The sequence below is a fragment of the Ovis canadensis genome, chromosome 20, assembly GCF_042477335.2.
Source record: "Ovis canadensis isolate MfBH-ARS-UI-01 breed Bighorn chromosome 20, ARS-UI_OviCan_v2, whole genome shotgun sequence".
Lineage (NCBI taxonomy): Eukaryota > Metazoa > Chordata > Mammalia > Artiodactyla > Bovidae > Ovis > Ovis canadensis.
This window is the reverse complement of record NC_091264.1, coordinates 54,176,296-54,199,743: the sequence shown is the minus strand read 5'-3', so window position 1 is coordinate 54,199,743 and position 23,448 is coordinate 54,176,296. Positions and strand designations below refer to the sequence as shown.

The 23,448-nt window shown below is 42.2% G+C and overlaps 1 protein-coding gene across 9 annotated transcripts in view; it reads right to left on the bottom strand.

Annotated features, from left to right (window-relative positions):
• Positions 1 to 23,448, bottom strand: part of KIF13A (kinesin family member 13A) — a 197,211-nt gene that overhangs the window by 38,127 nt on the left and 135,636 nt on the right. For 5 of the 9 annotated variants that reach the window (XM_069563305.1, XM_069563307.1, XM_069563308.1 and 2 more), the window contains exons 12-21: positions 21,413 to 21,523; positions 19,367 to 19,501; positions 17,617 to 17,747; positions 13,427 to 13,513; positions 13,161 to 13,327; positions 11,878 to 11,997; positions 7,369 to 7,582; positions 4,952 to 5,114; positions 3,610 to 3,750; positions 2,551 to 2,700 (exon numbers count right to left, since the gene is read on the bottom strand). In XM_069563305.1, the coding sequence (XP_069419406.1) occupies positions 2,551 to 2,700; positions 3,610 to 3,750; positions 4,952 to 5,114; positions 7,369 to 7,582; positions 11,878 to 11,997; positions 13,161 to 13,327; positions 13,427 to 13,513; positions 17,617 to 17,747; positions 19,367 to 19,501; positions 21,413 to 21,523 (1,419 nt within the window). The remainder of the gene's footprint in view (positions 1 to 2,550; positions 2,701 to 3,609; positions 3,751 to 4,951; positions 5,115 to 7,368; positions 7,583 to 11,877; positions 11,998 to 13,160; positions 13,328 to 13,426; positions 13,514 to 17,616; positions 17,748 to 19,366; positions 19,502 to 21,412; positions 21,524 to 23,448) is intronic. The other 4 variants (XM_069563309.1, XM_069563313.1, XM_069563312.1 and 1 more) reach the window with 1 other exon arrangement.

The following is a 23,448-nucleotide window of genomic DNA, read 5'->3' as shown; positions in this document are numbered from 1 at the left end:
AACTTCCAGAGCTAGTCCACTCTATCACCTGCTCTGCAACCACCAGGCTTTACTTGGAGCGAAATCTGCCTCCCAGAATCATCTTCATTCTTACCCTTCTTATAGGACAGTTCACGAACAGCACAAAGGCAGCTAACACATGCTACTTGGAGTCATTTATTTCACTCACATACTCATATATTCATATATTCACTCACATACTCATCTGATCAAATACCTGGCATCGTGGGGAACACCAAGAACACATCTTTATAGACACGGGCTCTGCTGTCTGGATGCTCACAGTCAAACAAGGAGACAGAGAATTAAAAATCCAGGAACAACAGTATAGACTAACTGCTCTAACAGAGATATGTGTGGGTTGTCACAAGATGAATTTATCCAACTTGACAAATATTTACGGAGAAGTGACTGAATGCCAGGGAAGGATTAAGCACTGCGTTTACAATAGCAAACCAAACAGTCAGGCCACTGGGCTCATACAGCCTCTATCCTCTTGGGAGCAGAGAATGTGAACAGACCTCACATGGTGGCTGGAAGCAGGGGGAGGGGTGAGACCTACTCCAGCAGGGAGGACAAATACAAAGCCACTAAGTTATAAGGAAACAGTTCCTTTAGGATGGTTTTTCTAAAAAAAAAAAAAAGGTGGGTGGGTGGGGCTTGAAGTCTCCAGAATATCTTAGTGGTTTCTCTGGATCATTGAGAGTTTAGCAGGGTCTCTCCTGTAACTTGTGGCACAGAACTGAAATTAATGGGAGGAATGACCCCAACCTTCGCAGACCTGGAGTGCGGTAATCCACCAGGTTTATCTTGGATACCACACTTTAAGGCTGTAACGACAAGTTGTGAAGGGGACACACGCGCAGGGGGTGCTGCTGTCATCTTAAACAGTGAGGCTCATTCTCAAAGACAGCTCAGATCACCTTCTGCAGAGCAACCGGCCCTGGCACCCAGGACCTGTGAGATATTAGTTGATGGTATTTGACAAGTGAGACAAATGTGGAGGAAGGAGTATGAGAAAAGGAAGAAAGGAAATATGAGAAATCAGTTAGAAGATGGTACTTCTTAAGCTTTTTACTCCTAATGTTTTTTGAGAACCTAATACATTTTTAGTAAAATTTTAGGGGTATCAATAGAACACGCAAAGCCCACCATGGACCCTAGCTTAAGTAACCCTGACTAGGGACTCAGCTACTAGGTCTCTTTGCCATTGGAGTTGTGCCCACTTTTAACATGGGAAAAAGCAACTTAGCTCACTGGTCTCCCACACCATAGTGTTCACAGGGGGGTTACACATGTGGGAATATGAGACATGTATTTACACATTACAGCTGGGAACCTAGGGTTTATTTTCTGGGTTCACTTCAGGCAGAGTGGAGCCCTATCCTCAGCCTGCTCTAAGAACCACGAACCATATGTAAACTACATAATTAGTGGGAATTTGCTGTATGATGCAGAGAGCTCAAACTGGTGCTCTGTGACAACTTAGAGGGGTGGGAAGGGGTGGGAGGAAGGTTCAGGAGGGAGGGGACATATGTATACCTACGGCTGCTGATTCATGTCGATGTATGGCATAAACCAACACATTGTACAATTATCCTCCAATTAAAAATAAATTTTAAAAGTAAAATAAAAATGTAACTTAAAAAAAAAAGAAGCATGAAAAACAACTTAGTATTTCCAAGTTTGCATGTTATTAAAGAGAAAATTACTTTTAAATTTAGTAGCATCATGAAATATTGATGCTACTAAATTTAAAATGAAGACATTCATTAATGAACTGGGTAATGAAAAAAATGTTTGAACTTGAACATTTTCTAAAATGTTTCAGGCTGACATAAGGCCAATATAATGAAATAACTGAAATATGAGAGGTATTTTTTTTTTAAAGAGGTGGTAACAATGGAATGGTTCAGCTTGTTTGCTTTGAATATTTCAGATTTCAAAATATTCCCCTCAAGTTATATCTTATAAGGGCTTCCGTTGTGGCTCAGATGGTAAAGAATCTGCCTGCAATGTGGGAGACCTGGGTTCAATCTCTGGGTTGGGAAGATCCCCTGGAGAAGGGAAGAGCTACCCACTCCAGTATTCTAGCCTGGAGAATTCCATGGACAGAGCAGCCTGGCAGGCTATACAGTCCATGGGGTCACAGAGAGCTGGACATGACTAAGCGACTTTCACTTTCACTTTTATATCTTGTAAGGACCACTTAGGGGCCAGGAAGGAGCTAAATGGTATTACGAAGGTAAGAGCTTAAAAGAGAAGCCAATGTGGGCACAGAGCCGAATCTGGTCTCCAAAAGATTTCTAACTTGATTAAAACAAAGAAAATCCTTGTGAACCACAAACAAAAAACATATTCTAATAATCTTTTAAAGCCATGAATTAATGTTGATAGTTCCTATTGATATTAGTAGGGAAAAAAGAACATGATCCTGAGGCTTCACCCTAGTTTCTGGATCTAAACCAAGAACATAACTTAAATCGAGTTAAAACAACAAAAACCACACTTGGGCCATGGTCATTTTCTCCCAGCCTGGCTTGTCCTTACCTCCCCCTGCTGGCTGATGATAGGAACTGCATACTGAAGCTTCACATCACAGAAGAGACACTCCAGGAACACGTTCGCGACGCCAATCAGGTTGTGATTCTCTTGGGCTTCATAGAAAGGGTCACCTCGTTTCCCGCAGAGTCGCTTTGCCTGAGTGGCAGGACAGGTTGGCGGATTGGGGGGAGGGGGTGAGTAGGGAAAGAAAACATCAACCTAATACTATTTAAAACCAGCTATTTTAAAATGTTTCAAAAAGAAAGCATTTATCCATATTGATTAAAAGTAAAATCAGAATCATGTCATACAAATAAAACAAAACTAGCACGGGAGGTGCTTGTTAGGGCGATAACTGATGAAAAGGCGTGGAAAGCCTTTCTATCAGTTATAGCCCCACCTACCACACACCCCACCCCAACCCTCCCCCTCTTCCCTGGCACACCCTACCTGCATGGTCCTATTCCCTGAGCTTTGGTTCATTTCCTTCGTTGAGTCCTTTTCTCCATTGCTAACGTCCGAACAATGGACCATGCTCTCTAAAATTATTCTTAGCGTGCACCCAGCCATGAATACCGCTAGGAGAGCATGAGCATATGCTAATGAACACAAAACGCATGCTGGCCCATCTAAGCTGGTTTTTAACACCACCGACAAAACAGCACAAATTCACTTTTCCCACTTCATTTCACTTGAAATGTACCAAAGATGCAGAAGGTGCTAGGTGTTCTCTTCACGTAGTTCCTATCTGTGTGAGGGTCACATATTTTATGACCCATCCACCTGACTTTCACTTTACATTTCTAATATAAATGTCCCCAGCATCACTACAGATACTCAGTGATGCGCATGTGTGTGTTCTGACGATTGTGTGTTAGTCACTCAGTCGTGTCCGACTCTGTGTGACCCCATGGACTGTAGCCCACCAGGTTCCCCCATCTGTGAAATTCCCCAGACAACAACAGTGGAGTGGGTTGTCATTTCCTTCTCCAGTTCTGATGGTTAAGTCACTCATATTCTGTCCTTTTAATGCAACCAAACTCCTTGACATTCTGTCCCTTTTACCTCAGGAATCTTTTCCTTCCATTCCTGATAAAGGTCTCTCATATCAATTAATTTATTCTCCAGCTTCTCAATGGTCCATACTTGGGTGCTCTTTCCTTTCCTCCTCACCTGAATAGCTGGCTCACTCACTATTGCTCCTCTCTGTAGAATATAGGAAAACAAAGACAAAAAAATCAAACACAGCAAATCCTGTTATAACGTTTTTGGACTGCTGAAGCAATATGCATTATCACCAAGGAGAAAGTTTGAAAAAGACACATAATGTATACAAAGAAAGATGAAATCTACCATATACAGAATATTCTAGTTTATTTTCAATCTTCTTTGTAGGGCCGTGCATGCACGTTTTATTTTAAATCACACTCAGAACCAAGCAAAAATACAAATTTCCCATCCCAATTCTTTCTCCACAGTGAACCTTTTTGTGTGGTTAAATATTCTTCAGGAGCAAAATGTTTAATAGCAACAAAGTGATCTGTTATGGGGATGTATCACTCATTTGATTAATTAGTCTACTGCCCAACATCATGGCTGTTTCAAATGTTTGCTATTACAAAGGTAACTATGATAAGCATCCTTGTACAAAAGCACATAAACCTTTACAAACACTTTTGTAAGTACGGATTTAGAGTAAATTTTGCAAAGGAGAACTACTTGGTCAAAAGACTAAAATGCAAGAAGGCTGATGAGATACTCTCTGACTCATTTCTCACTCACTTGTCAGAGGGAAAAATGAATGGAGGAAAAATTACTTTTCAAAGTTTCTCCCTAAAGAAAAAAATCTTGAAGTTTTAATGATGGAAACTTCTGAGTGGCTGCAAAGAATCCTTCTGTGTATATAAAACAGGGACCATAGGAGTTTTCCTTTCTTGTCACTCTCTCTGAATGGTACTATTATAAGATATTTACATATCTCCCACTTTAGGAGGCATTTATATGAGAGAGAAAAGCAAGAGGAGTTAGTTATATCCATTTCTAGTTTTCTTATTTATTTCTGGCTGCACCGCGTAGCTTATAGGATCTTAGTTTCCCAGCTAGGGAGTGGACCCTGGACCACAGCAGTGACAAGTGCAGAGTCCTAACCACTGGACCACCAGGGAATTCCCAAGTTGCAACGTTTTAAAGAAAGCATTTAAACTAGCAACTCTTTCAGCCCTCCAGATTCTCATATTCTGATCATATATACCCAAAGAGGTTTCTAGAGGGGATCTTTAAAAGAACAAACCCTCCAGCTCACATCAGGGTCTCTTCACAGATGTTCTGCGGACGTCAAGGTGATGTTCTACCTCTCAGAAGCTACTGCTGCACCTCTTGCCCTCCTCCCCTTTGAGAGCATTCTTACCTTCCTGTTGGCACTGAGGTTCGCAGCAGGGATCTGCAGAGTCACCTGGTAGTCGGTGAGCTTGCTCATCTCCTCGGCTAAGAAGTTTGCCTCTCTCACCAGGGTGTTGGCTTTCACCAGCTGCTCCCGCAGTTTTGCCAAACTTTGGCGAAAGAGTTCATCCCTGCGAGCAGCAGAGAAGGAAGTGAGCACATCCGGAAGAAAACTGCAATCCCGTTTTCCAAGTGAGTCATACTGTTAGAAAGTAGTTAAGAATCTCCTCTCAGACAATTATCTTTCAACCTATTTTTGCCAATTCACCTCTTATCCTTCCCTCTTCCCACTGGGGTTCCATGGGTTATCCACTGGTAACCAGGGATGAGAAGCAAATGTATGGGGTAACTTAACTTCCAACCATGTTTTAAATTATATAATATTTGAAAAAGAATAGATTTTGATATGAAAATGCAAAAAAAAATAAAAGCCCAATAAAACATTCCTTTAGGAAAAAGAAATCATTATGACTTTTGTAAACTTTAGAGTGGAGGAGATCTAGAATAAGGAGAAAGTGTTTTATGTGATTTCTTCACTTGGTAAATGTGAGAAGTATGTACTTCTGGGGCAGCAGAAGTTTGCTTTTCAACTCTAAATGATAGTACTTCTTGATAAATGTGTCTCTAACATCCTAACTAGATCCAAACCCTATTACATGTTTTCCCGGAGCCACATCTTTTGCCTCCGTAGTCTTTGTCATGTAGCTCAGCTGATAAGAATCCGCCTGCAATGCAGGAGACCCCGGTTCGATTCCTGGGACGGGAAGATCCGCTGGAGAAGAGATAGGCTACTCACTCCAGTATTCTTGGGCTTCCCTGGTGGCTCAGCTGGTAAAGAATCTACCTGCAATGCGGGAGACCTGGGTTCGATCCCTGGGTTGGGAAGATCCCCTGGAGAAGGGAATGGCTACCCAGTCCAGTATTCTGGCCTGGAGAATTCCATGGTCTGTTCCATGGGGTTGCAAAGAGTCAGACATGACTGAGTGACTTTCATTTTCAGTCTTCATCATAGTTACAATTTTTCACTTATTTGTATAATTATTTGACTAATAACATCCATCTCCCCTATGAAGCTTTAGTAAGCACCCCTAGAGCAGGGGCCATGTCTTTTTTGCTTGTCACTACACTTATTTCCTGGCCAAGTACATGGCCCATCACAGAATATGCAAAAATTACCCACTGAACAAAAGAAAGAGTATAGCTGACCCTTGAACAACATGAGTTTGAACCGCACAGGTCTGCTTAGATATGGAATTTTTTCTCTGTGACCCATGGTTGGTTGAATCTGTGGATGTGGAATGTAGATATCAAGGACCAACTGCAAAGTTACACTCGGATTTTCTGTGGCATGGAGTGTCGACACGCAATAAATGCTTAAGAAATGTCCGGTGCTATTATTATTACAACAGAGGAGTTATTAATGGACTGTCAACAAAGCCTGGCCTTTTCATTTACTGAAAGCATGACTGATAGGGTATTTCAATTGATTGAAATAATATTTCCCATGACTTGGTGCTGTTGGGATCATAAAAAAGCATCATTCCTAGACCGTGGCAAGAATACAACAGAGCTTTGTAATAATTTACTATCTTTACCGTTGTTACCATTTCCTCCACTGCTGCCTCAGTTCTGATACAAATATTTTAAAGTTGTAAATTTAAAAAATTCACAGATTTCTTAACATTAAAACTGCATTTACATTGATTCCAAAGTAAGATAAATAACAGAACAAGAAATGCTTTTTATGTTTTGAGTGAGTGAAAGTCACTCAGTCATGTCCAATTCTTTGGGACCCCATGGACTGTAGCTCACCAGGCTCCTCTGTCCATGGATTTCTCAGGCAAGAATACTGGAATGGGTTGCCATTCCCTTCTCCAGAGGATCTTCTGGACCCAGGGATCAAACCCAGGTATTCTGCATTGCAGGCGGATTCTTTACCGTCAAAGACACCAGGGAAGCATGCTTTTATGCTTTAGAACTATTCAATTGTTCTTTACTTCAGAACGAAACTGTGATATTCTAACTTGGCACCATTTTTACTGAAGGGTAAGGGGGCAGGTGTAATCTTTAACAACTGACGTCACAGTAAACATACTTGAAAGTGAAAAAGTGAAGTCTCTCAGTCGTGTCCGACTCTTTCGGATCCCATGGACTGTAGCCTGCTGGGCTCCTCCATCCATGGGATTTTCCAGGCAAGAAGACTGGAGTGGGGTGCCATTTCCTTCTCCAGGGGAACCTTCCTTGAAAGACAAGGCGACTGCTAACAATTCAGACATGGAAGTAAGATTTCCCTCTTTGCTAGGTTTGTCCCCCTTTGACGTGCCTTACAACGGCCTCCCCCGAGGCCCCAAGGCCTTGCCCCAGGCCCCCGGGTCCCCTTCCTACCTCTCCTCGGCCCACTGGGTCACCTTCTGCTGCGCTGTCTGGCTGCTGTAGGCCAGGCGGTCGGGGCCGCTGATCTGGGGCTGCCTCTCCGGGGACAGCTGCTGGCGGAGCTGCTCCAGCTCCCGCTCGTACATGAGTCGCTGCTCCTCGAGGGCGCTTCGCTTTTCTTCCAAGTACTGTTTCTCCAGGACCTGCACCACGTTCTGAACTGGGTCTGGTGAGCCAAGAGACAAGGCAAGGGGCTCTTCAGCAGTGACTCAGACAGGCAGCGCCCCCCAACCCCCAGCGAGGCTTCTAACAAGAACCGTCTCCTCCCCCAGATGGAGCCCTTCAGCGCGCTTGTCTGTGAGCGGCCGGCCGGGCCCAGTCAGGTGGAATTCTCTCCATTTCCTTTTTCTTAACATTTCAGATTAAACACCTTGTATGGAAACATTCCTCACATCTATTATTACGTTCTTCAATTTGATGAGCTCGCCCTGATGTGTAGATAGGTGGCTCAACTACAAAAAGAAGAAGGTAGAGGAAAAAGGGATGGTATTCTATCTACTGAGAAGAAAGACTCGATGAAATCTAAGGTGATTTCAAAGACAGAGCCACACAAGATTTGATTTTATGTCGTCACTTTTAAGGTGCATTTACCATTGGTTTTAGTTGACAAAGGGTTTATAGTAGTTCCCATTGACAAACCCAATGACAAAGGGCTTATAGTTCCAATATGGCTAAAAATTTGTTTCTCCTGAATTCCTCTAATGTGGGAGGAAACTTACAGATCACAGCATCTGTTTGAAAATATGAACTGAGTATATGGTCTGCCAATTTCTCAGGTGTTAATAGCCAAGAAAGCAATTCACTTACAAAAACAAAAGTCTACCTCTGCTTTTTTGCTTTTGCAGATTGAAAGATGACCAACAGACATGTCAGTGAACAGGTATTAGAAATACTAACAGATCTTATTTAATGGGGCCCTGACTATGACTAGGGGTGGTTATGGTTGTAGGTAGGACTCAATCCTAAAGAGCTAATTGGTTGTCCCAGGACATTAGCTCGGTAACAGCTGATGACCTGGATGCAATGGACAAAGACTAAGGAAAGCACAGACCACGTGTACAAAAGAGAAAGCTATGACACATCCAAGTGAGGAGGCCGTAATAGGGAAACAGTATGTTAGACAATCTGGATGGTAAACAAAGAAATTTACCATAATGGTAAATATTTCCTTGAAGTACATAAGACCTAGGAGATTTACTTGTATTCTCAAACTAGCCTGCGATTTACACACTTGCCTATTATTCAGTGCAGTGTCCTATTTCTACAAATTGACTCTCATTTTAATTTCTGGGATAAGAGAAGGAAATTAAGAGGAATCTTCACATCACCTGATGATGGATACCGACTGACTAGACCAGAAGACCCTATCAATTTGTGAAATAAGCATTCATATTTTACTGGTTTTCTATATGAGATGAAGGGGAAAAAATAGCACTTTAGCTTAAAAAAGGTTAAAGAATACAAAACAGAGTAAAAGTAATTTTAAAAATCACTAGATATGCACAGTATAGGTGAGCTGTTTTAATAAAAATGAGGACCACAGCAGCAATAATAATGCTACCATCTGTTGGCTTATGTCTCAGGGTAGAGACACTATATGCTTCGCATGCATCATCTCATGAAAGCCTTGCAACAAACCTAGGGGTGGGCAGCATTCCCATTTTAAAGAGGAGACAACTGGAGCTCAGAAAATTTAAGTGGCCAACCTAAGATGGCACAGCTAATAAGCAAAGCAACAGAGCCGGGTTTTGAACTCAGAGCAGAATTAATTATCTGGGGTAGGAAACAAACTTAGTAATAAATTATACTCTTACCTCCAATGTTTTCCTCAGAATTAGTACTCTGCCAAAGAACAGATGTTTAAAAAATACTGTTCTTTGCTGATGTAAAATTCTAAAAATTTTTTTTTTTTCAAAGCAGAATACTTTTCTTCATAGAGTCCTGATGTGAGACTGAAATGCATCACCTGAAAGGCCAGTGAAAAATGGACTCCAAAAAAAAAATCCTTCTTACACAAAGACAGACCATGGCTGGGCAAGACCTTTCCCATAGTGAAAACTGATATTCTTCAAAGAATTAGATGGCATGCTGCAATTCATGGGGTCACAAAGAGTCGGACACGACTGAGCGACTGAACTGAACTGAACTGAAAGGATTGGAACTTCTGATTCAGCCTTATAACCTCTGGAAGAAAAATTGTGAATAATATGGTAATGTTTTTTGAGAGGGTTGTAAAAAATTTTTACATTTAAGGGCTAGAGAAGAAAAGTTCTCTCAGAATTATATATATGTATATATATATTTCTCAAACAGTGAGATATATATATTTTATATTTAGACTCTAAGTGTCAAAAAGAAAGGACAGGGTCCTCACCATCCATTTATAGGGCCCTAACTTAGTGTGTATGAACCTTTCTTCAGAGAAAGAAAACTGGAAAACACACCAATTTTTTTTTTTTTTTTACAAAATCATAATCTAGCGCTTTGGCTAAAAGACACTGAATAAGATGTTTAGTTCTTATTTCTACTTGCTGGTCAATGGTGTGTAGAAACATACATTCCCAAGTGGCTGAGGAGGGGGTTCCACGCCAATGCACAGGTGATGTGACCGGTCATGACACAGCATCCCTACTGCTCACCAGGCCTTCTCAGGAGCCACAGATCGACACACAGATGCGCCAGAGAGCAACTCCAAGCATCCTTCCCCTCGCCTGCCATGGACCAGTCCGAAAGCCCTGCTTGGGGACTCCAGAGGTGGCCGGGATACACAGAGTCCAGGAGAGGTACAGAGGCTGAGGTCTCTTTTTACCTCTGATCCCAACACAAGTCTGGAAACACTTTTATCTTAGACATATGGATAACATTTTCTTTCCCAATTAATTGACCTGTTTTAAGCCTTTCTCACTATACAGCATATTCTTTTTATTTTGGCCACACGTCACGGCCTGTGGGATCTTAGTTGCCCGACCAGGGATCGAACCCAGGCCCTTGGAGGTAAAAGCATAGAACCCTAACCGCTGGGAATTCCCTATATAGCATATTCTTTTTTGTTTGTTTGTTTTAAAATTTAAACCTTTTATTTTGTATTGAGGTATAGTCAATTAACAACGTTGTGACAGTTTCAGGTGAATAGCGAAGGGACTCAGCCATGTCTGTACATGTACATGTTCTCCCTATACTGCATACTCTTAAAAAGATCATTCTAATTGGCGTGTCAGTCTGACTCTGTGCAAGGACAGAAACCAAAGATGATCTGGCCTGTTCTCAAATCACCAGTCCACTATCAGGAGAGTGTTAACAGTTTCCTTCATTTCACCATGACTTTCTTCCTCTTGAATGAACTGTTTTAAAACTCAGTGAGCCTGGAGCCTCAGGCCAAGAAACCAAAGGGGTTAGTGTTTTAGGAGAAGAGAAAGGACCTCTTTTCCTTTGGGCAAGCATGCTCCCTTCTTCCTTACTTTATTCTCTGCCTGGTACATACCTACGCAATGAGCGCAAACTTCCTTGTTTGTCCCCAGTATGGGAAAGAGAGAGGGTGATGGTGTAAAGGTTGAAGGGCATTTACGTGACCCAGAGGAAAGTGAAAGTCACTCAGTTGTGTCCGACCCTTTGCGACCCCATGGTCTATACAGCCCATAGAATTCTCCAGGTCAGAATACTGGAATGGGCAGCCTTTCCCTTCTCCGGGGGATCTTCCCAACCCAGAGATCGAATCCAGGTCTCCCAGATTGCATGCGGATTCTTTACCAGCTGAGCTGCAAGGGAAGCCCTGGGACCCAGAAAATTGAAAAAAAAAAAAAAAAGTGACCCAGAGAATTAGAATTAATTCATATCAAGATGCCTAAGGCACTGAATCAAAGGGCAGAACAGATCCTTCGAGGGAAAAAGGAACCTTTTAATTCCAGGTGGAATAAGCTCTGGGACCCTTCACCAGCCCCTCAGCTCTTCTTTACTTTAGAGCTGCCACTGACTCTGTGAAAACAGTTGTCGAGAAAAACATATTATGGTCTAAAAATACTAGGTTTGCTTTTACTCTTAATTCAAATGAACTGGGTTTTAGACCATTAATTATTCTAGAGATTTGAAGATACGCTATTTTAGTTTATCACTGGGATAATGCAGGTGACTATTTACCCAGAAGTACCATATCCTGAACTCCTGTGCTGTCGACAGAAATAGAAATACCAGAGACACTTCTTGCTGTCGGATACATGAGGAAAAGAACAGCCACCAGGTTCTAACCATTGGGAAGGCCACGGAATTCGGAAATGGGGAGGAAGCAGTCATAACTGAAAAGGGAACATTCCTCCAACAAGAATTCAGAACACCTCTGCCAGGCAGAAGACTGTGGTGTCTTCCCCATCATGTTAGATCCGGCCAAAGCATAAAGCACAAGCGCCGACAAGCAGCCCTGCTAAAAACCAATCAAGCTCCCTCAAGCTAAAGCCAATCAGTTAAAACCTTTATCCCAGTGTTTGTGGAGGAGCTTCGTCTGAAACCACATGAGAGGGAAGAGAATCTTCAAATAGGACCACCAAGGGGACGACCACCAGGCAGACAGGCTTATGATCGGGAAGCCACCTAAGCAGTAGAGGTGAAGAGTATGAATTCTGTCCAGCCACCAGCATTTCAGCATCGTATCAGAGCACATGGGTGTGCCCTACAGGGGAGCTCCACTTAGCAAGGGGAGTGGCTAAAGCATAGAGATGGGGAAATATTACTTTTAAATGAATGAAATCAACACTAGAGATCAAAGTCTGATCTAGAACACAAATGGATACTTACGTTAACACCATAAGCCAGGCCACTGATGACCAACTGCTCTGGCTAAGAAGACTGGAGGGATTAACAAATACTACACACTCATTGGTTATCCAGGGGGATCATACATATATATATATATATATATATATATAAATAAATATATGATAAGCAGGTAGTGATTGGAGAAATTAGAAGTGTGTGCCATAGGATGATAGATAGATGATTAAATGGATACCACTTAGATACTTCGCAGAGCTGGAGAACAGAGACATCCAGAAGTCTATAACTGCATCTAAAGAAATAAGCTCTCTTCTAATGGGCGTTCCTTCACCTGGAGTTTGGAACTGCACGCTCCTGTCACACCCTGCACCTACTGGGGCTTCCAAACAACCACTCAGAGGAGACTTGCTGCTCAGGCATGTTGTTAAATGACCCACTAACGTGATTCTGTCTGAGCATGAAATGTCTGTCGGGACTCCTTCCAACTTGGTGAGCAAGTGGCAGAGTGGGCTGGAGCTTGAGTCCCGGCTGCGGTCCTCCCTGTGCTGTGCTGTCAAAAGCCCCTGTAGTTAATCTCCAATCTTTTGTTCTTTTTAAAATTTTTGGCCACAGCATGGCACGTGGGATTTTAGTTCTCCAGCCAGGGATGGGACCTGTGCCCTCTGCACTGGAAGGAAGAGTCTTAACCATTGCCATGGAAATCCCTTAGTCCCTAATCTTAATGATGCTCTTTTCTGTTATTCTATACCCTACATAGTAATACATCACACTTGTTTTTTCACCTGGCCTTTTCCTGATACTTCATTTTTATAATTAAAAAGAGGGGTCCTTGAAGCTAAAAATTCAGAAATAAACAAAAAAGGTCAAAATCTTTATTCCTGCAACAGAATACCCAATTTGATATGCCAGAAATCTGACAATTCTCTCCTCTCGGAGTCATTTAAAGAGGAGCGAGAGAAAGTAACTGTTTAGAGTCTCACCATTACTATTCAGCGTTTTCATGATAACCTCCATCTGTGCAAATTCGTAGTTATAGTCTGGTTCTGAGGAAGCTTCACTGGCCGCATCCAGGTCGTGCTCCGGCGGGCCTGTCTCTTTTTCAAAGTCTTTCAACCAATCTCGCCGTTTCCTCTTAGGCAAATTAATCCTGTGGGGTTTTTGACCGTTAGAGAAAATCAATGTGTTTCACACTCGGGTAACAGAAAAGATGGGTCAGTGAACATAATCTTGAGCACAAAGCGCTTACCTGAAGAAGTGGTTGTTTCCCCATAGGATTCTGTCCCCATGCCACAGCTGGGTGGGGCTGCACACGAGGGTGCCATTGACACAGGACCTGGGGGACACGGAAGTGGGGGATACGTCAGCGGAACAGTAAAGAGCAGAAAACTCCGACCCAGGGGCGCAAGAGGTAAGCGGGGGAACGCTCTCTTAATAGACGTGATGTGTCATGCAGTGTCCTTTATTATTCTAAACGCTGAATGATCCTTCTAAAAATTCAGTTTCTCATTCTCACTATGAGTGAGTGAAGTCGCTCAGTCGTGTCCAACTCTTTGCAACCCCGTGGACTGTAGCCCACCAGGCTCCCCTGTCCATGGGATTCTCCAGGCCAGAGTACTGGAGTGGGTTGCCATTTCCTTCTCCAGGGGATCTTCCCAACCCAGGGATCGAACCCAGGTCTCCCGCATTGCAGGCAGACACTTAAACCTCTGAGCCACCAGGGAAGGAAGCCACCATTCTCACTAGCCATATGTCAATTCTCAAGAGCCCCACCTCAATGTGTGTGTGCTCCTATTTGCGACCCCATGGACTGTAGCCCCTCCTGGCTCCTCTGTCCGTGGGATTTTCCAGGCAAGGATAATGGAGTGGGTTGCCATTTCCTGCTCCAGGGGATCTTCCTGACTCAGGGACTGAATCTGTGTCTCCTGCATTGGCGGGTGGATTCTTTACCGCTGAGCCACCGGGAAAGCCCATACCACCTCGATAGTGGCTACCAAAATGGTCTCAGCAGATAGAGAACCTTTCCGTGGTCTCAGAAAGTTCTACTGAGCAGTGTTATTCTAGAATAAAACTAAACAGTTCCAGAGTAAATCAGAGAGAAATATAATAATATTTACTTCTTTTACTTATTACTTCTGTGATCATCTGTATCTTTAGATACACTATTCTAGGTACTTGCTTATACACACACATACATACACACACGAACATACACATGAACATATCAAGCTCTTACTACAATATATAAAAAAGAAAAAGTTACAGAAACTGCTTGGTTTGGCAATGTACCCAAGCCAAGAAATTAGCATAGAAGTAATTTCCACTTGGACACATGCCAGGGGTACATGGAGGAAGCAAATATAAAATCTCTTTGCAGGAAATTATGTAGCCTCATCCAGGCCACAATACTCCTACAAACCGCTGAAGAGGAACAAATCTAAAAAATTATCAACTGCTTCAGGAAGCAAAGTTATCAGCAGACACAACAAACAGTTGGACTGAAGTCCCAACAACATCAAAGAAGAGCATTTCCAAATGAAAGCAATGAAATAAGTAAAAACAAAACTACTAAAGCATACAATGGAGTAAAAACAAAATTCTACCAATAGAGACCAGGCATATCTTAAAAAAGACTTCTTAGACTTCTACAAATGAAAAACAGAGATGCTGAGATTAACACTCAATAGACTGTAGTTAAGACTTCCCTGGTGGCTCAGATGGTAAAGCGTCTGTCTACAATGCGGGAGACCCGGGTTCGATCCCTGGGTTGGGAAGATCCCCTGGAGAAGGAAATGGCAATCCACTCCAGGACTATTGCCTGGAAAATCCCATGGACAGAGGAGCCTGGTGGGCTGCAGTCCATGGGGTCACAAAGAGTCGGACACAACTGAGTGACTTCAATTCAATTCAACTCAAGCTGCAGGTAAGACATGTGAAGCGAGACTTGGGGAAGAGTCAGGGAAATAATGACTATCCCTTCACCCCAAGTCCTTCTCTTGCTATGTCTCCAATCCCATTCCCATCTTCACAATCAAGATTCTCTGCCCACTTCCTCACCTCCTAGTCTTCCTTTTTTGTTTATTTTCCTTCCGTACCCACAACTGCCTGGTATCCAGACATCCACTGGCTGTTACTGTCTTCCTAACTGCTATGTCCCACAGAAGCTCTTTAACTTCTATACTGACCTCTTCTTTAAACGTTCTCTTTCCTTGGATTCCATCATCATACCTTGCCTCTCTGACTCCCTGTCTCAGCCCCCTTCATGGATTATCTTCAGATCATCCCACAGACACTGGTGTAACGCTTCCACTATTCATTCGAGACCCACTTTCAAAACAGGCAACACATAACACCCAGCTCTGTATCTTTAGTGTAGGGTCTACAACGCTAAATCCAACGTGTTCCTGGAAATCTTCACATTGATATCCCAAGGACAGCTCACTCAAAATATCCCAAACTGAACTCATTACTACTCATTACCTATCATCCTGCAAGCCTGTTCCTCCTCTAATATACCTTATCTTGATTTAGTAGCACCACCATTTATCTCATTTCTAAGACAGAAACTTAATAGTGCTGACTCCTTTTCCTTTACTGAGTTCCTACGCTGTCTCTGAGCACATCACTAAATCTCGCCAACTCTTACATAATTCTAAAATATAGTTTGTTCTTCACTTCTTTTGCTACTGTGCATTCCCAAGACAAGAGCATATCCTAAGTCCTGCAACCCCCACACACTTTTATAGTGATCAGATTTGCAGGTTATAAAGATCACTTTAGACGGAGCACATAGCTTCCTGTAAAATCACTCTTGTTTCTATACATCCTCCTCCACTAGGCTTTGAGTCACTATACTTGGACACTCCCAGCACAGAGCCTAGAGCAAGCATACTGAATGAATGAACCGCTGCCCTCAGGGTATAGGAAAGGAGGATTGGGCAGGGTGCGAAGAGAAGAAAAGCAGGGTAAAAAGACTTGGAGGTAAAATCAGGTATCAGGAAATCTCCTGAATAAGATCATTTTCAGATATAGAGTTGAAAGAGAAAATGATTAAATTGTCACGTTGTGTGTGTGTGTGTGCCTGTGTGTGTACGTACACACATAATTTTGTCAATTAAAAAAGCAGGAAAAAAACTCCAGAGCTTCTAATGTGGGGTACAGCATAAAGCTCAATTTTATTTGAACTTGGAATAAATAAAAATTAAGGAATAATATCATTTTATCATTAAATATGTTAACAATATATCAGTTTAACACAAGACCTACAAATTTCAGGAATCATGCATGTTGGTAGTTTCAGATATGTTAACAATATATCACTTTAACACAAGACCTACAAATTTCACGAATCATGCATGTTGGTAGTTTCAGTCTCAGGTTTTCATCACTTGGAAATGTATATGGCTGATATTAACAGAATAATTTGACAAGAATGCAGTTTTCTTCATAAAAATGTATGTTCTGAATTATAATGCTGTGTGTTAATGAATATTGTTTTAAGACTTCATTTTATACGTGCTTATAAAATAATTGAAGACATCATTTAGTATAAATTAAAAAGTAAATATATTACCCTGTCAATTCTCAAATTTTTACATATTATAGCTTAGCTTAGGAATTCTTCATATAATGGGGTTATCTGATTAATAACTGCTTTCATACAATGCATTATATGGGTAACAGCTAACTTTATTCAATATTTATGTGTCAGGCACTGAGGGAAGCGATTTGTATGTTTTGTCTACCTTTAGCCTTATTTATCACATGAGGGAATTGAAGATTAGATAAAAGAGGTATCTTATCTAAGATCACCCAGCTAGTGAAGGCAGAATCAGCCACACGGAAGCTGGTGCTCTAAATTTTGCTTACACAGCTCTCTACAAGCAGAAAGCAAAAGCTAGTGTGGCCTTAACTTTGATAACTGAACAAACAGAAAGGGGCAGTCTACTCCTGAAAATGAGGCACTTAAGCCATGTTAAGGTACTTCTTCCCTACCATCTCTTTATTTTTATTATTTTAAAATTAATTTTTATTGGAGTCTAGGGCTTCCCAGGTGGCTCAGCAGTAAAGAATCCGCCTGCCAATGCAGGAGACAAGAGTTTAATCCCTGAGTCTGGAAGATTCCCTGGAGAAGGAAGTGGCAACCGAATACTCCAGTATTCCTGCCTAGAAAACTCCATGGACAGAGGTACCTGGGCTACAGTCTATAGGGTTTAAGAGCTGGACAGGACTTAGCTACTCAACAACGATGACGACAATAGTTGCTTTACAATGTTCTGTTAGTTTCTGCTGTATGGCAAGGTAAATCAGCCACGTGGATACATATATTCCCTCTTCCTTGGATTTCCTTCCCATTTAGGTCCTCACAGAGCATTTAAGCAGAGCTCCCTGCGCTATGCAGTAGGCTCTCATTAGTTATCTATACGGTACTTTTCTTACCGAGCATTTTCTTTTGGAGTGAGGCTGACCTCTCCATCAGAGCCAATGTCGATCTCACAGTGCTCAGGCTGAATTCCTATCCCAAAGAGCTGGATGTCCTGAGAGGTATCAGCACCTACCCTGGTGTGGTCCTGGTAACAGATTGTTCAAGAAAGAAACACTTTTACTTGCAGGTAACTCAGTAAAAGTGTATCACAGTCAATTTGAATAACCCAACAGAACATGGATAACAACATTAGGTGAATCAGACAGGAGATGTGAGATCTGGTGCATTGTAAGTCAAAAGCTTACCTCAACACTCTAAATTTAAAACATGTTTAAATACTATAGAAAACAACAAAACAAAACCCTAATCAACAGTGATTAGCTATTATTTTAGAACATAAAGAAGTCAGATTTCACAATAGAATACTTTGAGCTCCAATTTTAACTTGATGACTATTTATGTGATCATGGCGAAGCCATTTCATTCTAAGCCTGTTTCTTTTATTCCCTGCAAAACCAAAAGAGTATTATTATGATCTAATGAATAGGATTCTTTCTCAAGAATCACCTGAATTAACAGTGAAAGTCTTTGAGAAAAGCTATACAAACTCAAGAACCACTGAAAATAGTTTCATGGAAAATCATATTTTCAAGTACACAACTTTTAAAATGATAAACAGTTGACTTGCTAATACTAAATTACAGAGTATTCATGCCTGTGGGTTATACAGTGTACACGTCAGCATGATTCTTAAGTACTTCAAAACGCAGACATGTGAGGACTGTGATTCCTGGTGATTGGGCCCAGTGTGCAGCCCCTTTGCTTGTTCTGTTGCTCTAAAAATCATGCAGTCTCTGTGATAATAACACTTCCCTATTCAACAGAGAAAGGGCAGTACATGGTCTTTCAAAAATTCAGATTTCAGAAACAATCCCTTACCACTTCATCCTTTCTTAAATGAATAGATCTTAGTCTGTGAGTGGACCCTCAATAAGTCAGGGGCTATTTGTATCATATTTGTTTCTGGAAAAGGTAGAATAACAAGGATTCTAGAAGACTGAGGCTCCTTTCTTCACCTCAAGCTTATTCTCCACTGTATTCTGCATATTCATGAGGCAGCTCAGAAGCCCTAAGGAAGGAGTTTGACAGCTGTTGCAGCGACCCCTGCAGTATGGTCAGTGACATGACCTTGAGGCCACAGGGCCAAACCCCAAAGCCCACACCCGTCTCCACACCTGAGGGTGATCATGGGACCAAGAGTTACTTCCTGAGGATGCAGGTTTAGAAGGGATGGACATGGAAGAACCCTAGGGAAAAACCCTAGCTGTGTAATTTCCCATCAGAGTCTGCTTCAGGCTTGTGCTGATCTCAAGATCCCCTTAGGATTACTCAGATGCATAATGGTGACTCTCCAGAGCTTCTCAGAATCCTGTTGCCATAGCCAGAGATCACCTTGACACCTTTGGTGGCCCCCCTCCCCCTCTGAAATCAGCCCAGCTAGGCAGCCCCAGTATAATATCGGCTGGTCCAGAAGTTTGTTGGGGGTCCTTCCATAACATTTCATAGAAAAGATGTTTGGCCAACCCAATACAAAACAGCTAGTTCTCGCTCAGTGGTAACTTGACTGAACTACTATTCCTCTTACTTTTAACGAGAGCTAAGCTGGATACAAAAAGCAAAATCATGGGGACAGGTACCCAGACCCAAGTGGGATTGTACATGAAGGTATAAGGTAGGCAACTATCTATTATTTCACTCTCTTACCTTTAAATAATAAACCAGAAGTTCGTTGAGAGCAGGGTCTGCGTTCAGGTTGACCAAGTAGCACTTGTCATCTCCCACCTTGATACCAGAAGTCTCCAGGGAAATCCCCATGCTTTCAAGTTGCCGCTGCCTCTCCTGTGCAGAGACAGACAAAAGCAGGAAAGCTCTGTTTGTTGCTCGAGTCAGGAGATGTACCTATGCAAAGCTTAAGTCACTATTTCTGGGGACAATGCCAGGGAAATGACACATTCTACTCAGCTCAACCAAGTTTCTGAACGTCTAAGACATGTGACATCCTGTGTCAGTGTCATAGGAGCACCGAGGGTGAACCAGGTACCGTCCAGCCCTTAAGGGGCTTCCAGTCCAGTGGAGGGGATAAGACCACACGGCTAGAAATGAAAGAGGAGAGCCCCGAGCCTCTGAAGAGGAACACCATGCTGCAGGGCTTCAGAGGAGGGAGACTGTGATGGGTTTATAGTCCAGGAAAGGCTTCAGGAAGAAAATACATTTGAGATGGTTCTTGAGGCACAGGAAGAATTTCAAGAGGAAGAAACGGGGCAGTTGCAAGATAAGGGCAGAGGAAAGTACGGTAAGCACTCAGGATGCACTGGATGAATGCAGGTGTCAAGAACCCCTAGCCCAGGGACCCCAAGTATAACACAGGGGGGCTCTGCTCAATGTCATGGGCAGCCTGGATAGGAAGGGAGTTGGGGGAAAATGGATACATGTATCAGTATGGCTGAGTGGCTCTGCTGTGCACCCAAAATTGTCACAACATTGTTAATCGGCTATACTTCAATGTAAAATAAAAAGTTAAAAAAAGAAAAGAATCCTTAGTCAATGTGGGAAAGTAGCGGGAGATGGGGCTGGAAGAGCAGGCCTCTCCTTTTTGCAGAGGGCCTTGAATTCATTCAAGTCATTCATGAAACGTTTTTTGTGTTAGGTTCTAACCTAGGGCTAGGAATACAAGAGCAAGCAAAACAAGGTTACTTCTTTCACCAAAAATTATATTCTAGTGGAAGGACACAGACCATAACAAAATAGACAAGTAAAATACAGAATTTCCTAAGGTGACATGTGCTATGAAGAAAAATAAAGCAAAGTAGGAGTCATAGAAAGTTAGGTGTGTGCTTGTGATATCTACAAAAAACATATAAGCAGAAGGCTGGCCCAGGTCCCAGTTACTGATTTCCAGCTACCTGATTGGGGTGGTTCAGTGCTTACAGGTGGTCAATGAGATGAAAATGTCATGAAATGCACAGTGTAGAATTCATATCTCACACATACAGACACTCACACATGTGTGCATGCTCAGTCCTTGCTTTTTATCTCAAATAAAGTTCATAACAGCATTTTCTAATGAGCCAAAGAATCAAACACATTGAAAATCCTATGATATGCTATATGTTATAAATTCTCTGCCAATGCTTTGCCAGGTGATCTGAAATCACAGATTTTTGTCTAAAACATGAAAAGCAGGACACATTAAAGATGATTCCTGTACCATGCCTGCACAAATTCTGAACTCTCTTCTAGCAAACACAGGGACCAAGCAGCAACTGATACAAGACAATGAAGTCAATGTCTAAAAATGGATTTTTATAGGCTCTAGTTCAGCAGAAAAAGCTCCTTAAGGCTTTTTTTGGGGGGCTGTCTCAGGTCTTAGTTACAGCATGCAGGATTTTCAACTGCAGCACGTAGGGTCTAGTTCCCTGACCAGGAACTGAATCCGTGTCCCTGCATTGGGAGCATTGAGTCTTACTCAATGGACCACTAGTGACATCCCCTTAAGACTCTTTGAGGATGACAGGGAGTTTTACAGAAAAGATGGCAAATGAAGCAGAATCACTATAGCACAGGGAACGATGCTCAATATCCTGTGTGATAAGCCATAATGGAAAAAAAAATCTTTAAAAAGAATGTCTATATGTGTATAACTGAGTCACTTTGCTGTATGGCACAACACTCTATGCCAACTGTACTTCAAAACAACAACAACAACAACAACAAGAATCACAATATTTTAGGCCCGGGTGATTAAGCTACCTGTGCAATTTCTTCTGTTTTCCTGAGCTTCTCTTCCCAAGTCACCGTTAGTTCTTTTATCAGCTTTTCAGACTCTTCAAGCTTCTCTTTCAGTTCAGGGGCCTTCATAGCCTTTAAAATGAAAGCAAAGATATCTGATTTTCTCATTTTTTCCACCATTATGTACAAGACAATCCCTTACTGTCGTCCTTAAGAGGTTATCAACTGTCTGTTGGAAGCAATTAAGCCACACACTGTCAGGGGTTTTTTTTAGATATTTCTTAATCAAATGATGTGAAAGAATAAATGGCTGCTCCTCTTAACGCCAGAAAAAGAAATTCCAGTGCCCTGAATTAAATTGATATAAATCATCCCAGAGTAATTTTATCCATCATACTTAAATTTCACATTTAAAGACCTCAAAGATGCTAAAGTTCACCTTCAAAACAGCCAAGTATGAGAACAAGTTACTTGACTAGATTTCTTTTTCAATAAAACAAAGACCAACACAAATCACTAATAAACACATCCCAGTTATATTAACCTACCAGGAAAGGTAGAGACTCTTCTCAATCATTTTAAAATTTGAGTCTGGGCCATTTGAACTACTTTCCTTACTGATGGTAATAAATTTAGCATGCTTATTACTCACTTGGAAATAGGACATCTGGTTAAAAGGGCAGTAATTTCCCTCTGAGTTTGCTCAGTGAGAATAATTAAGAGGTCTAAACATAGACATGCAGCTTAAGAAATCTCAGGGGGGCCTTTTCTTGGCCCCCATATGTTTTTATGACACTCTGTAGTAACATGAGGCTCTGCAAAGGATAACCCTACAAACAAGAAAGATGGCAGAACTTGGACTAGAAGCTGAAGTGGTGATGATGTGGCTCTGGCTGAGGATGTGTTAACTGAGAGTGACAATTAGTGCTGGGCCCAAGGGGATGCACATGAAAATTCTATGTGAAGGCTGAGCACCAAAGAATTGATGCTTTCGAACTGTGGTGCTGGAGAAGACTCTTAAGAGCCCCCTGGACAGCAGGGAGATCAAACCAGTCAATCCTAAAGGAAATCAACCTGAATATTCATTGGAAGGACTCATGCTGAAGCTAAAGCTCCAGTACTTTGGCCACTTGATGCGAAGAGCTGACTCATTAGAAAAGATCCTGATGCTGGGAAAGACTGAAGGCAGGAGGAGCCAGGGACAACAGAGGATGAGATGGTTGGATGGCATCACTGACTTCAATGGATATGAGTCTGAGCAAACTCCAGGAGATAGTGAAGAACAGGGAAGCCTGGCATGCTGCAGTCCACGGAGCTGAAAAGAGTCAAACACAACTGAGCTACGGCGTGAACCTGCTGTGGTTCCTCTGGTCTACCCCTTTGGCCAGGCATTGTTCTGGCTACCAGGCCTGGATTACAGGGTCACAGCAGAAATGCAGATTCAGAGACAGGAGGGAGGACAGAGATGAGCCACCTACAGACCAACTCCAGAGTCATCACGCTCCGCTCCTCCGAGGAATGACTCTCATCACAGTTTATCAGCATTTTAATTTTCCAGGTGTTCTACTACCCTTCTTGGCATCAATGAAAAACAAATTAAGCTTGAGGCACTCAGTGATGATTAGAATGATAATAAAAAAGAGCACCATTTACTGAGCACTTCCCATGGGCAACTCATTGTGCTAAGTGCTTTCCAGTATCGCTATTGTACTAGGGATAAACACAATTAATAAAACATGCTTCCTGCACTTGAGGAACCCGTGGTCCAGGAGAGGAGAAAGACATATAAGCAAACAGTTACAATGCAACTCCATGATCAGCAGTAGATAGAATCTTCAGGTCCCTAGCTCTGACTTCCCTTTGTTTGTGGGGTCAGAAGACAGCAGTGTGAAGGAAGGTGAACTCAGAAGCCTTGGGTACACACCCGAGTCCTGGCAGGCAGAAGCAGGTAAATGAAGTTGAGGCACTTGGCCCCCATCTCAGTGCTGTTCCTAGTGCAGTGAGACAGTGTCTCCCCTGGCAACAGCTATTGGGAAGTGGGTATGGTTATGAAGTCT